This window comes from Linepithema humile, chromosome 7, assembly GCF_040581485.1.
Source record: "Linepithema humile isolate Giens D197 chromosome 7, Lhum_UNIL_v1.0, whole genome shotgun sequence".
NCBI classification, from domain to species: Eukaryota; Metazoa; Arthropoda; class Insecta; order Hymenoptera; family Formicidae; genus Linepithema; species Linepithema humile.
The window spans coordinates 21,239,827-21,255,425 of NC_090134.1; the positions used below are offsets into that span (position 1 = coordinate 21,239,827).

The following is a 15,599-nucleotide window of genomic DNA, read 5'->3' on the forward strand; positions in this document are numbered from 1 at the left end:
TTTTGATGATATCGTGTTCATTTTAAATTGGCAGCGTTTGAGAAAATGGACGATTGTTGTTTTTGCCGAGCGACGTCGCGCAAAGTTAATTGCAATATTGTTTCGTGGCTTGTTAGAGGATGCCTATCGTAAAAGCGTCCCATCTTTTTCAGGAAGAGTCGCGGTCGATCGGGCAGGAGCTCGTTTCCGCAATTAAATCACTCGATTAATGCATCACTTCACTTTCGCTACGCGCGATCGCCTCTCTCGCATCCGCGCGCCATCAATCATCCGCGGCCGCGGCCTCTCAATCAATTTTCGCGAACGTCCGATAACAAGCAAGGAGACCGCGGTTTTTTAATCTCCCGGAACGTCGCGGGAAAGGGGGCAACGCCGATGGAAAAGGTCAGCCCGGCAAAAAGCTACTCCATCATGCGCTCCAGAATGCACGCTGAAATAGCGCGTCACGGTATATTGCATGCATATGCTTTACGATTACACCGCCGTTCCTCCGCCCTCATTAACATTATTACGTGGCGCGAGGCGGGGCGTTGTTTTATGATTTAAGACTGTAAACCTTGGTGTATGCAAATAAAAGTTTCATAAACGCACGTATGAAAGAGTCACTTATATCCGGAGTTTTGCAGAAGCGATGAAAATGCCGGATCTTTTGATCTTTTTAATCTTTAATTTAGTTACACGGTATCTTATTCTCGTCAAAAGTTTATGCTTTTTTTTAACAAAGTGCTCCGGATGAAAAATAACGTAGCGTACGAGAATTTTCATTCTTTAGGAATATATATATATATATATACAATATATATCTCAGGTGTTACTCGGCGCATTCGAGCGCGGACTTCTCTAGTTATGGTAACACGTAGCTAAGATACGACGATAGAGAACAATAGTGGTGTTATATGGTAGTACGAAATTAGATTAGATAGATCTTGGTCGAGTAATACGAGGTAATACGACCTCGCCCGCGGGAACGAGCTTACACGAGCGAACGAACGAGCACGTCGTAAGCGTTACACGACCCTCGGTACCTCGTGTAACTGCTCGTGTAAACTAATCGCGCATTTTATCGCGCTTTCGGCGGATAATGCGTCGCCGCGCAAAAATATGTCTCCGCGCGACGTGATATAGCGGGTAAATAGAACGTAAAACGCGGTATTAATTAAACCCCGCTAAGCTCTGATGACTCGGATTCCGCGGGTCGCTTTTAGAAATCCCCGGGTTTTTGTTGACCAGCTGTGGGCGTTGCAAATATGCCCGACTAATTTCATTAATTACGCGAAAAGTGGAGAAATGTGAGATTTTATTCGCGAATATATTTGCTGATTGCTCGCTAATTCGCCGTGTTATTGCTATAAACCGTCACAATTTGTATCAATTTGATTAATGCGTCTCGGGGGGGGTTTTTTTTTTTTTTTAATAATAATGCAAATGCTGCATCGTATTTCTTTTCGCAGAAAATTCTCGTGAATCGTCGTGTTTTTATCTAATTGAACACTTTTCTATGCGATTTAAAAAATCGACGAGTAAACTCGACTTTCAAAAACACTCCAGGTGGTGACCTACTTAATCAGCCTTTTGATTTTTATTTGTGTCATGAAACTTGCAATTTCTTTAATGCGAGACCCGACAGGCAAATTTCATAAAATGTTCGACGATGCAGCGCGCCGTCCGTGAGAGACAGATAATCTTAGCTCGTCATAAGGGAATAATCCCGATAAAACTTTCTCTCGGCGAGAGATGAGCGGCCTTTAAGCGGCCTTCCAGTTGCTCCGACGCCGTTACCCCGGAAGCATTTTTCACTATCATCATAAAATATTACTCGAGCGTTCCACCCGGTGCTTTAAGAAAAACGTCCTCGCGACGTCCATTGGGATCTACGCGCTAGGGAAGATAAATCCGTCGTTATCGCAATCGTGGTAGAGCTCGCCTTTTGCGACACCGCGCCGCGATCAGCGATCGCGCGCCGTGAACGAAAAGCGCGAATAATATCGCAAATAATTCCATCGAATTTCCCGTCCAGCGCTGATTTTCGATAACGAATTTTCCTCCCCGGGCTTATTCGCGGTCGTATACGCCGTTGTTCCCGCGTTGCGTGCACACGCGTGCGCGGGCGCGTGGACGTGCGTTCCTATCAAAATGCGAAGCCTCGGGTCGACATGGGGTCCAGAGAGGATGAGGTACGAAAACGAAAAGCAATTATTTAAATGCATTCTACAGCGCCGGGGTTCTGTGCGTTCGCGTTCGCGGCTCGATCGAACGCCACTTCCCGCAATACCCCTTTTTTTCTGTCCATCGCGACGCTTCCGCCGCTGCCTCCATCCTCTTTTCTCGTACTTTCCATTTAAAGGTAAAAGTACGTTCAACAGCCCAAAATGGTCGATAAAATGTAAAAAAAAAGGAAAGGTGTAATTAATCGAAGCTTCAAATCGACTAAACAAATAATAATGAAAAACAGAATCAAAGATTCATAGGTTTTTCCGCGAATTGTTTTTGCACTCTGGTCTTATTGCGGCTTTTAAAACACCGCTCTGTTACGCAACGTTTCGACACGCAACGGGTGTTTGCTTTCCAAAAAAAACATGGACCTAGTTCGTTTTAATGGCCGCGCTCCGTATCAGTTGTATGAGTTCGTATTCACGCTATGCTGATCATAACGAGGTCGCAAAGCGCAAGCTTGCGAGAGTCGAGCATCGCCTTGCCGGCGCGGCGGATCGAAGCTCCGTGCGGAACGACAACGGCTTCCTCGTAACTCGATTAGCAGCTCGCGTTGTAATATAAAATCTGGGCCGTCACCGGAAGCCGTAAGACTAATAAAAAAAAAAAAGACCGCGCTTGGCTTTGTACAGGCGCGGCTATGTGCTAAAGGGCTTCCCTTTTTTGTTTAGCGGTGTCGCTTTGTTGAAGCTCCCGCTGCGCTTGCATCTCGTGGAGGCTTTACGTAAGCTCACCTCTATTAGACAAACTTCACGCTTTACGCCATACTTATGCCGTCCAAAAATACCTTTCTTTTTTCTTTTATTAATTAGTTCACCGTAATTAGCAGTTACCGCCGCTTTTCCTTGGAAAGTTCTCCGCAAAATAATAAACCGAAAAGAATGCCGCTCGACGTCGGCAGCTCTGCGCCCGCGAATTTTCCCTCAATCGAGTTTCCGAGCGAAGTTCGCGTCCATGATGAAAGGGATTCCGTGGAACGTAAAATAAAGCCTCGATATCGCGGCGGTGCGGTTGAAAGAGACAGCGAGTACTCGCGCGCACTGCACGACAAAATCTGAACGCTATAATTTCGTCGTGTTCGTTCCATCGTGCCGATCTTTGTCTCGGTAATGGAGGGCCTGCCGTTCGCCCGCAATTCGAAAGCCGCACTTCGCCCTTGTCTTCCATCCGAAGGGATTTTATCGAGGGAGAGTCATTGTGCCAAAGTGCTACCGTTTTACCGCCCTGCCGCAGCGCTGAACGCGTTATTTATCAATCGTCGGACATTCCGCTAATCGCTCTGCGGCATTTGTGTTACAGGTCTCATCAGTACCAGCGGCAGGAAGCTCGACCGTGAGAATCAAGCGGAGCACGTGTTGGAGGTAAGTCGAAATTTTTCTTTCCTCTTTCAACATTCTTCCAGCGAATAAATCCGAAGTACGAATAAGAACTTGGGAGTCTGGGGAAAAAAAGTCCGGACGCGGACTTCGCAGCAGGCGACAATTGATTTTAATCGTTCGGAAATTAGGACAAATCGTACTTTCTAATGGCGCACTAACGCTAATTGGTAATAGATTAGCGTCGCATCCGCTTTCCTTGCCCATTCGTTTTCCTCGACGATACTGTCGGCAAAATTTTAGAACTGCCGTTTTCTCTCTTCACTCCGGTCGCTCATCGGCGCTCCCTCAATATTGTCGCAGTGGAAATGAGGAAGAAAATCGTATCCTCCGTGAGATTGAAAAGTAAAATGAGGAAAATCTGCTGCCTCCGACGATAAAAGCGAGAAGGCCAACTTGAGGGCGTGAAAAGGGGTCGTATGAACGCGGGGGGGTAAGAAAGACTGAGAAACGAATGGATGGCTTGGGACAACGACGGCGAGAAAGAGGAGGGGGGGAGTGAAAGGAGCGCCAGGGGAGGAGAAGAAGGAGGTCTTGGGTAGAACAACGCTGAAAAGGTACAGTGGTCCACGCTAAGATGGTGGAAGAAGAAGAAGGGTCGTGAGGGTGAGACATCGGGGAGGCGAGATATTTCTCCGGGGAAAGTCGTCGGAGCCTCTCGGGGAATTTCTACCTGCATCGGGATTAAAGAAAGAGCTCGCGATAGTCTCACGTCGTGTACGGGCGGTAGACATCGGAGCGATAAAAGCAGGGAGAGAGAGAGAGAGAGAGCGATACCAATTTCACCAAAAGGGTATGGAATCGAGTTGAATGCGATTGATAGAGTAAACGGCCCAATCGTACTTATATATGTCCCTCTTACGCTACTTTTTTGTAAAGTTAGTATCCCGCTTTTAGAATTTTGATACATTCAATAGAATTCTGGAAAAGTCGAATATCAATTTCACGCTTTCTTTAAATGCAAAATTATTTTTTTTTGTTTCCATTAAAATTGATTTGAGTCATAATATATTTTTAATAAAATTCTTGAGGCACTAGAATTAAAAAAATTTCTGAAAAAAAATTATTACTTGCCAGAAAATTTAATTTGTTAATTAACGGGAATTATTGCGAAACACATCGTGCTGTCTTGCACATTTAAGTGATTTATTAATGAGTCTCGCACAGTTTCACTTTGATCGCAAAAGTTATAGTATGTGTCTCTGCCTATTATTCTAGCTGTATTGCAGTTCCTAACAAACTTATGCCAGCGTCTACTTGTGCGGTACCACTTTACTATTGTCACATTTAGGAAAGTTTGCAAATAAAATCGCGAATAGTTTTTACTTTTCTTACGTTTCGAGAAAAAAGAAAACATTTTGCGATATTTCCTATGAACTTGAACTTTAGCCATTTAAACTTCGAAATTTCCTAAAGTAGTAAAAAACACGATAACTATGATATCCAAGTGCTTGTGCAAAAAACTTTATAACGCGCAGATTCGCATAGCACTCGCAAAATTATGATTACAATTTGCAAAATTACACGATCTTAATAAATTTAAAAGAATTTGTGCATTAATCTTTTAAGCGTATTTAAAAAAAAAACCAATAAAATTATTTGTGAATAATATAAAATTGTATTGGAAAAAAATACGAGCCGCCATTATAGCGGGAAAGTGTTTCATAATTAACATGCATAATTAACAGCATTCGCTCTTAATTAAATTGTATCTTATCGATTTTAATGGCTATATTCTCGCCCGTTCGCACGTTGCGCACAACTTAAATTTCCAACGCCCTCATCGACTGGCCGAATTAATTCATGGAGGGACTGTGATATCGAAAATCAAAGTGGACCTGTATCGTTGCACTTTAGTGTGTTAATATTTGTTACTGCATAATAGAATTGTTTGACTAAACTCAGTGCTATTTATCTCGAGACAAATAACATTTAAAATTCACGTCGAGACAAATAACGTTTTCCGCAAGATACACAACGCGAAAGACTCCGACATTTAACCCTGCCTCTCGTGTAGGTCTGATTTCGTTAGATATCATTACGGGAATTCTCTGACAAACCCGGTCCGTGCCGCGACCAGGAAATCACTTTAAGAGGCTTTGATCCTCCGATGCGGGTTGTTAACGACGTGTTTGTGTTCGTAACCGAGTTAAATGAGTCTCGGCTCTAGAAACAAGAGTTCGTGAAAACGATCGCTTCCCCCGTGGCCCCTTTACTATCTTCTTGCGAGGAAACTTGGGCAATTTTGCAAAGTCTTTCCGACGTGAATAATTAATGAGTGTACAGAGCGCTTTCTTTTATCTTAAGCCCCGCCGATTATCTCTTCATTATCAATCGCACTGATAAATGGTTCATTCAGCAGCTTCGAGCAAGGGAAATTTATGAAACAATTAATGGAAAATTTCCAAACATTCTTGAATATAGAAGCTTACGTAGCAGGCGAAAGTGATGCATAGCACACAATAGAGCAATCTCGTCATTAAGATGAGAAATTTGATTTTTCCATTGATTCCATGCACTCACAGCTTTTGCAACAAAAAAAAAGAGACGATATTTTCGGCTTTTCTCCCTTATACTAGTTAGAACTCCGTTTTATTTTCGAATAGCATTGCGAATCTATCGCGTCGTAACTGTAACTGTGCTGGCCCGAGCAATGGCGAAATTGATATCGGCCGAAATAGCGATATTGGCAGCATGCGCATCTAAACGCGGCACATATCCTGTCGATTCCGCTTGGATCGTTAGACTTTCTTTTTATGGCGCATCCGCCCGTTCGCCAAACTCGTTTATCTGTCATCGATATACCGCTTACCGTGTACAGCCGATGTCAAAGAGCGGGACGCTGGCTGGGAGCCGGCATTTTGGCATAAAAGGTCAACCGAGGTTGCGCGACCCGGTGACCGGGGCAACCGTGTCCCCCTTTTTCATAATTCCGCACATAATTTACGGGTCTCGACTACATTCTCGTGGTTGTATCTTGCCACCGTCAGAATTTTTTTTTTTTTTTTACCACCACCTATATGTATCTCGCGTCACCAGGCGCCTTTTTGCTGTAATTTGCAAAGCGTCCGAATTTAAAATGAAATATTGACAATGTCGTTTCGCGTTTTCGACGGACATAATGTCGATGGATCGCCACATATCCTTTTGCCATTCAAATTGACAAACAAATAAATCGCGTTAAAATTCTATTACAATAAACCGTATACAAAAAAAAAAAATGACAAAATATAGAAATGTGGCTTAAATAGAAATTAATATTTGACAAGAGACTTTTTTGAAATAATTATTATTACGGCCTTTATTGCTTTATCGGTTGTCATATTTCCGATGATCTTCTTTTGTGTCCAGGCTTAAAACGCTTCTCTCGATATTCGTAGTAAGCTAAAAACTTGCTTACTATCGTAGAAGAGACAGTCGATTTTCTACTAAGTACTACTTGAAGTATCTGCTTGAGAATATTTCATCGGAATTTATGATCGACCAGGCGCACTCGAATGCAAATCGAAGTCGCCAGTGGATAATCCAGGAAGCACGGAAGAATCAATTTTCAGCTCACGTGCTACTCTTGCAGGCGCTACCGCAAATTTTTGAATTAATTTCCCATCTCGGCTTACCTGCTACAGCAGTGAAAGGAGGACGAGCTGTGATGGGAAATTGAGGAGAAATTAAAAGTAATTTAAAAATATAATATTATAATATGCGCTGTCAGAATCTTTGTTCCATTGTAAAACTACTTTACCGTTCTGTTCATTAATTTTAAAATCTTTTATTCAAGTACAGTGTCGACCGTAAATTTTAGTTATTTAAATAATAAATGTTAAAATTTAATTTTTTTTTAATATACGTAAGATGATTGTTATCCAAGTTTAATTTCTTACACGTCGATTAAGATAGCAAAACTTGATCGTCAACTTTTAATATTGCACTCTGCAATATAAATCCGCATCATCACTTCTACTCCACGATCGATAAATTCATATCTCGACGAAAGCATCGCGGGTTTTTGCGTAAACTCCAGTGACTCGCGAGTCATCGGGCTAACTAACCACGCCCGTTAACCATCTGGCCCACTGCTTGCGCGGCACCGAAAGCTTTTTGCCGCAGTTTTATTAATAGGCGTGATTTTTCACGTTCTTCCCCGACTGCGTCGAAAAATATACCCCTCTTTCTCTTCTCCAGGTGCACGCAGACATATTTCAGGTGCGCCGCCGCGTACGGCCGGGCGTTTTCACCATGCGCCACGTATATTAATAAGGGCGAGGTTCGGACAGGGCGTTGCGCCATCCTTCACGTGGTTTCTTCCGCACGTCTGTGCTGGCTGCACTTCTGCTCGGACGCAGTATATAATGCACGTCGATTCCCATCGGCATGCCGTAACGCGGAGATAAATGCCGCGCTCGCTCAGCATCTTCCGAGGATGATTAATACCGGGACGTGTGATTTATCCATAGACGAATGCGCGCGTCTTTAATTAATCCCGTTTGCATTTCGCTCATCGATTTCGAATTGTTTAAACACATTGATGATACTTATTTTGAATGTTTTTAATTTCAAATATTTACAAAAGATTTATGACAAATGTTTTTAAAGGTAGACGACAGAAGAGAAAGGAAAGAATTGACAAATGACATAGGGCTGGGAGAGAAAATACTCGCCAAAGCAATTCTCTTTTCTCACTCTAACACGTCTCGTGCTTTCTTTTTACATTCCGCCTTTTTCTTTCGCCACGAAACCCTCCGCTTTACTCTCGACGCCACTCGGACACTCAGAAGCGTCGCTGAAGTCACTTAATTGACATTCTTCCTGCCGTCTTTCGCACACCGTCGTGAGGATTATTCGTCGTCGACGTTTGATCCTTCTTGCAATGCAACGGAAACTTCTGACTCGGTGCACGTGACGTTGTCGTGACAATGAGAGAGCACGGCGCGACGCTGTTGTCAAAGGAACCTAGAAACAATAGGATAGTGCCTCGTACTGCGCTCGCAGATAAGGAGTTTCGCATCTCAGGAAGCATCTAGAAAAACGAATGCGAAAATATCCACTCATAAAATTGCTAGCATGTGCATAAACTTGCAAGCACTTCACTCGACACGACGAGTGAAAAGTGTAAATATATTTTCCTATATTCGACAATTGTATTTTATGCTTAATAAATTTTTTATTTATTTTTGTAAGATTAGTTTATAAATCTTATAGAAAAATTCTCTGTACAATTGCATTACAAAGTGAAAAACATAATAACGAATAAATTTAAAGAAGCCGAGGCATTTTGTAATAATTTACGGAATTTTACATCGTCTCGCACAGTGTCGAGAGACTCAATACTTAATTAAATTTTACGACAAACGTAACGACAAAGTATTGAATTGTTTTTTAATGAAGCGCAAAAAAAGTGTTTTTGCATGCACAAAGAACTTTGTACAAAAAACAACAGTGTGCAAGTAACACCCGACACTGTCATTCGTCTAATTCCTTCTTCTGCTTTTTTGCTTCCCGCGGCGTATCGCGAATAGAGAGAAAATAATTATAATGAGTATCCAGGAATCTTGACGGCAAAAATCCCGCGGTGCGAATATTTTATGCATTATGAAGACGAACGAGATACAAGACGCGCAAAGTCGGAGGAAATTCGCGCGTGAAAGGCCGCATACTCCATTGTGCTCCGTAAATTCATTATATTGCAATTTAGATCGGGACGCATCGATCGAGACACGATTGATTGTTGAAACTGGCTTTGATCGAGAAATTACGTTTCGCTTATGGGCGGGCTTGGAAAGTTATCGTGATCAAATGTTTCCGGAGGAAACCCGATATTCATCTAGATAAAGCGCACACTCGCCGTAATACTAATTAGTATTATTAATTGTATCTTAGAAAGCACTCCTTAATTAAACGTAAACTTTATAGCTACAATTGAAAAGGAGAACATTACGAAGAAGAAAAGTATTATCGTACGCGTGTGTCTTGACATTCGATATAGTGTGTGCATAATTGCGTCGCTTGGCCTCCAAGCAGGAATTGAAATTATTAACGACCGCAATTACGCACGGTGCTTTCTCTGATAACATCTTTGAAATTCTGCCTCCCTTTTGGACTTTATAGCAATAAGAAATGAAAGCTTAACCAAGCTTAAAATAAATTATAAAGTTTTTTATAAGATGAATACGTAATTTTGTCTTATTAATAAAAAATATTAAAATCTTAATATTAAAAGCTTTAGTATCAATATTAAGTCTTAATAATAATATTAAAGTCTTAAAAATTATAAAATTAAATTTAACAAATTTTTTAATCATTAAAAATCAATTTCTCAAAAATATACTGGCGTACCATCTTATCTCAATCTTTTTTCAGAATTAGTTGCCGTAATAATAATTCCTGCAAAAAAAGGCGTATCTATCTAAAAGTGAAGCGTCACTAATCGCGAATATTTTGGAGCACCTAGAATGAAGTTGGCTTTATTCCGACCTCAGATAGTCGTCCTTTAACGTTTATCTAGCCACTTAGCCACTTCGCGAGGTTTCCATAAGCGTTTTCCAATGCCTAGCCTGTGTGGCTAAACGGCAGTTCTATCCTGCTTTAACCGACTGATTAAATACGTATTTTTCGCAGCGTCACTAACATATACGTGGCATTCGATAAAATACGCTTATTAGTACGGAATATTAAATTGGAAGCTTGATAGCTGTATGCTATCTGCGGTCGCATATAATCGCTTCTGAAAATGCTGCGGTTGCGAATTATGTATAACAAAGCCAAACTCGCGATTTTATTGAGTTTGTACAAATTATCACGCATAATACAATACCATAAACTGCGGTTAAGTTGATTTTAACTTTTGTTTTGGTTTTATCAAATATTAATAAAGATGAAAGATGTTGAAGTTAATATTCCGATGCTTTTAATTCTTGTTATGAAATAAAGAAATTTATGTCGCTGTTAAAATTCACGGTGAATTTAAATTTATTTACCTGAATATAATATCGCAAATTGTTTAAATATTTGTTCTCATATTTAGAATTATTTCTAAATTGTTCTCATATTTGTTCATTTGTTCTCATATTTAGAAATAATTCTAAATATGAGAACAAATGACAGTGCTAAAATTTATGCAGTGAATGATCAGAATTGAAGAATTTGACAAGTGCATTTTTATCAGCGCACTCTGTGATTCCGTTTTACGCTGGCGGACAAAGCAGATTCATAACCATCGACGATCCCAATGAATAATGAATGTGAGCCGTAACAGAACATTACAGCTGCCACGTCTTTGACCAGTAGGCTAACCAAACTATCGCTTTTGCCATTAATCTTTTATGATAATCGATCTACTGTACAGTCATTTCCGAAATCATATTCCGTGCGTGCGGACGTAAATCCTCGGAGCGAACGGTCGCCGGAAACGGCTTCGGCCACGCGAACCAGCGTCGAGCTGACTCTCCTTCAGACAGCCTTCAAATTATGCATGCTTTTCTGCTTCGGCGAGCGAGTGATATTCCCTTAACGATCTGTCGGTTTACTTTCAAAGAGAAAGAGCGGAAGTGAAAGACGGAGAGAAGGAGGAACGAAGGATAGAGCATCGCGCAAAGTTTTCGGCCTGCCAAATAGAACCATTGGCGTCGGCGCGAACGAGATTCGAACGAGAAACAGTTATTTAGAAGAAGCTCCGCAATATTTCCGGAAAATTAACTTTTGCGGAGAAAGCGTGCTGGATATGCAAATTTATTACGGTAATTACGAAATTAGCCGGTCAGCACGCGGATTTCTTCCGGCCACGTAACATGAGAGTCCAAATTATTATAGAAACTTCCCGCAGGCACAGACCGATTATTATTAACCGAGCTTTAAGGAGATCAGAGAATATTCCGATATCCTCGGGATAAGCCCGGATTTTCCGGTTTGTGCTTCCCGCGCCGCTATTAAAGCGGAAGAAAGATCACGTACGCAAAACTTGTCGAGTGCTCGCTTTATTCGAGCGAAATTAAATCGCACTCGCTCGTTTCCGCAACAACGAGAGGACATCGTCGCTGTTCCACATCGTTCCCCTAATTGCGTGGGCGAGTATTTCGATTTTCGAACGGACGCAATATAGGATAACTCTGTTCTCGGCGCCCGTTAGGATTGTAATATCGGCGGGCGGTTAGTACGTGCTTATTCGTTCGCCATAAACGATGCCGTAAAAGTCAGCGCGTGGCTTTCGAGGCGAAGACAATTTCGAGAAGCGTAATGACGCCTACCGGGCACCACCGTCGACAATTTACGCCGTACGCGAAACATCTTTTCAACTGTCGACGAGGCTGATTCTCTCGCGATACGAATCTCCGATTCGCCGACAATTCTCGGTGGCGTTAAATTAAACCGGACACTTTAATACGTAAAAAGATCGTGTTGAACCGAAACAACTTCGAATTATGGAAATATCGTCGCTGTAAAAAATTCATGATATCCTCGCCGACAATCTTATGTAAATTATAACGCGAAATCGAAAACACAGTAGTCGCGGGCCGATCCGGCAATTACGATGCAAGATGAAAAGCAGCGCGCGGCTACTTGCGAAACCGCGTGCGGCATTCCGCGCGAGCAGTTCAGAAGTTTATTACGGCGTCTGTGTTGGCTGTCGCGAGTGCCTTCTCGTAGCTAGTGGCGAGTTCCTTGGATTTAGCCGCAAACGCGGGGTTAAGCCCGGAGAAATCACCAGAGGCCGCCGAGATAATTACGGAGAGCCGAGCGAGAGGAGCGGCGTCGGCGGTAAAAGCGGACGACGGGGCGGGGCGGGGAATGAGGGGGTTCTGAAGAACTGCTCGGCAAAGCACGGCTATTACCCCTAATCACGAGGAAAACACGGTTCCTCTCGGCCAGAGCCTCGCAGCGAGATACAACCGAGCGATGTTTACCGCCGCTGAAACACGTCGCCAAGTTATTCGAAAAGTCCGACGGCTTTATCGCTCGTTGCTCAACCGATGCTTGAGCCGGAGAAATTATGCGGCTCGATCACTGACGCGCGAGAATACTGCTATAGTGACTGCACCGCTTTGTCTTCCGTCGAATGCTGGCTATTTCGATAATTAGATCCTGCTAGAAGGATGAATAACTTTTCATTATTTTTAATTTCCAGATCTCTCTAGATCTCATTCTAGAACTATTTTTTACGACTTTTTTAAGTAGTATACGATTAATTTTTTTAAATAAAATCTGATTGAAAATTAAGATTTTTGGAGATAGTAAAACATGTTTTTTAACCCAATTAATTCAATTTGTAATTTAGCATTAATTACGCATATATTCGGTATTAATTATGTATATGTAATATAACATCCAATATTGAAACTTGCAACAAATAATAATTCTCCAATATTTTTAATTATCTATTAGATCAATCATGAATTGATCAAATCTAGTAATAATTTTTACAATAAAAAGAACTGTTCTGTGTGGAAAAATATACGTTATACAATCACTTCAGCAATACAGTTTTATGCGAGCGGAAATTTTCAGATTACACAACAATCACGAGTGCGATTTGCTCGAGAAATTTGAAGCAAATTATCGTTAACGCGCATTCATCATAGTTGGATAGGCTGTTGGAAAAGAAGACATATTTAGTGTGTGCGCCGGGATAATAATCTTTACTTAGAATTCGCATGTTTGCCGTGCTGACTTGCCTTCTCGGAATCCCGCCACCCTTCCGTGCGGTTTACATAGATCGCGAACCGATATTAAACCGTCTCAGTAGCCTCAAGCGCGCGAGCACTCTCGCTTGCCGAGTGAAATGATAAAATTGCGGGTGCTTGGGGGGGGGAGTGCGAAGCGAGGAAACCTGCGAGGCGCACCTCCGGGCGAGATACGACGACGCTCGGACGGATTTAGCGCGATCGGCCAAGCGTTTAAATCTACCACGTCGTGAGGACCCATGTTCATCTTGTACAGGGTGCTCCAGAAGCGGGACACTTAATATATTACTTCGCCTTGAAGATACGGGAAGATGACTGTGTTGAAACTTATATAGCCGCCGAGAAACGCACAAAACGTGGCGGAATCTTAATGCCGATATTTTCATCAAATTTATTCAGTGAAAGAAGACAGATCGTTTTCTCGTCACACAATTGACGTGGCGCAAGAATAAAAATTGATACTGTCAAAAAATATTTTATATTGCATTTCATTCGAATCTTATTCAGATAAATTCTTGAGGCAATGATCGGCACACCGGTCTCGCGATGGATAAAAAAATGCAAGAAAAAATAATAAATAAAGAAATGTAGAGTAATTTGCTCTCGTACATGGTGTTCTGTTTAATAAATTTGGAGCAGCGCGACAAGTGGACAATTGCACACCGCGGACACATACGGGAGAAATCCATGGAGGTACTTTTACGCGGGAATCCCCGTCGCGTCGCCGTGCCGCAGATGAGAGTGTCCCAACCCAGCGCTCGACGTCCGGTGTATAAAACGGAGTTTCGTACTCCTAATTTAGTGCAGGTGTTACCTCGGAGGATCTGACGCGTAGTCCGCTGCCGCGAGATGTCCTGGGGGACATTGGATTTACGCCGTGGTCTCCGCAGTCCTCCTCTAGCTCCCTCCTGGCGTCCTGCACGCTGCCAGACGGAAATTGCTTCGTGAGAGGCCCGATTATTGCGCTGAAGAACGACGGGGACGGCGGCGGCCCCGAGACAGAGAATTTCGTAACTGCTCCGCTCTCTCTCTCTCTCTCTCTCTCATCGGTCCGCTCGACTCTTCCGCCGGACGGACGGACGGACAGATCGCCCTCGTAATAGAGCGCTCGATGCGATAAATTACACGCTTCGTTATTAGTCTGTGCTGTTGACGCGAAGGGCCGCTCCGGAAAATAGGTCTTGCAGCGCGTGAAATAGAATAAGGAATGTCTTTATTCCGCTTCTTGCATAACTGCGAAAAATATTTCAGTTTTTGTACGAATGAGAATGAGAGCGGCTATTGCCAGACGTACGACTGCTTCGGCGAAAAGACCGATTAAATCTTGCGCGACTAAAATTACGCGAACAGTCAGCGTTCTTAGTACTCGCGTGGCTTATTCACGAAGATTAATTATAGCTTATTTGTCTGGCCTAAAACGGTGACCCGATGACACAAGTTTGACGTTCATTACAGAGAGCTGTTTCTCTTTTCCGTCGATGCTCATATCTGTTAAAGTGACAGTAATTAGAACGGCTAAAAAAAAAAAGTGCTTGTTCTTAGAGATTATTTTTATGCGACTATCTGCGACAGCGATCACTAAAATTATACGGGTTTTAATCCGCTTCGCGCAACGATGCGAGGTATAAAGGCCGAAATCTCGAATTTGCGACATCGTCTCGGATGCGGGGACACTTGGTTTTACGACCAGGAAGCTCCTACTCCTCCTTCTCTTCCTCCGGTCAGCACCGTCGACTGCAGAGATCGTATGTGCGATATTCGCGCATGAGAGTCCTGGATTTCGCAGGACGACGAGAAAGAAGGTAGAAACGTGCGCGATAAGACAACGGCTACAGTAAGCGGGAAAAAGGGGTGTGGCCGCACGAAAAGTCATACCGGCGAAAAATCTAGAAGGATATCGCATTACGCGGGATTCTTTCTTAGCCGTATTTTTCTTCCGCTTTTCCTCCACTTTGCGTCTGATAATTGATAACGCGAGCGCAAACGGCGGAGTGTATTATTTTCGTATGCATTTTACGCATTCCCCTCCCCCGAATAATCGAATGAAAACAATAATTCATGTACATTCGCAACGTATCTTCAACGTTATGGTTGTAGAGTTCAGATATACGAATATCTATTTCAATGCAACGGAACGAGATAATGGAAGCAGATTTTGTATATTAATGAGTGTTTCGATGAGAGATTGAAATTTGCGTAGTAAAGCTGATCGTGCGCTTTCATTATGAGATAGTAATAAATCGAGTCAACGATATGCTGATGCTGTGATTTGATTTGTTGATAGCTCAACGTCTGTGTTAATTCAACCATGAATTAATCAGAATCCGCGTTAACTCAT

General features: G+C 42.5%; 1 protein-coding gene across 7 annotated transcripts in view; it reads left to right on the forward strand.

Annotated features, from left to right (window-relative positions):
• kug (kugelei) overlaps nt 1–15,599 on the forward strand; it is a 290,315-nt gene that overhangs the window by 250,574 nt on the left and 24,142 nt on the right. For all 7 annotated transcript variants that reach the window (XM_012360691.2, XM_067358937.1, XM_067358936.1 and 4 more), the window contains one exon: nt 3,511–3,572. In XM_012360691.2, coding sequence (XP_012216114.1) covers nt 3,511–3,572 — 62 coding nt within the window. The remainder of the gene's footprint in view (nt 1–3,510; nt 3,573–15,599) is intronic.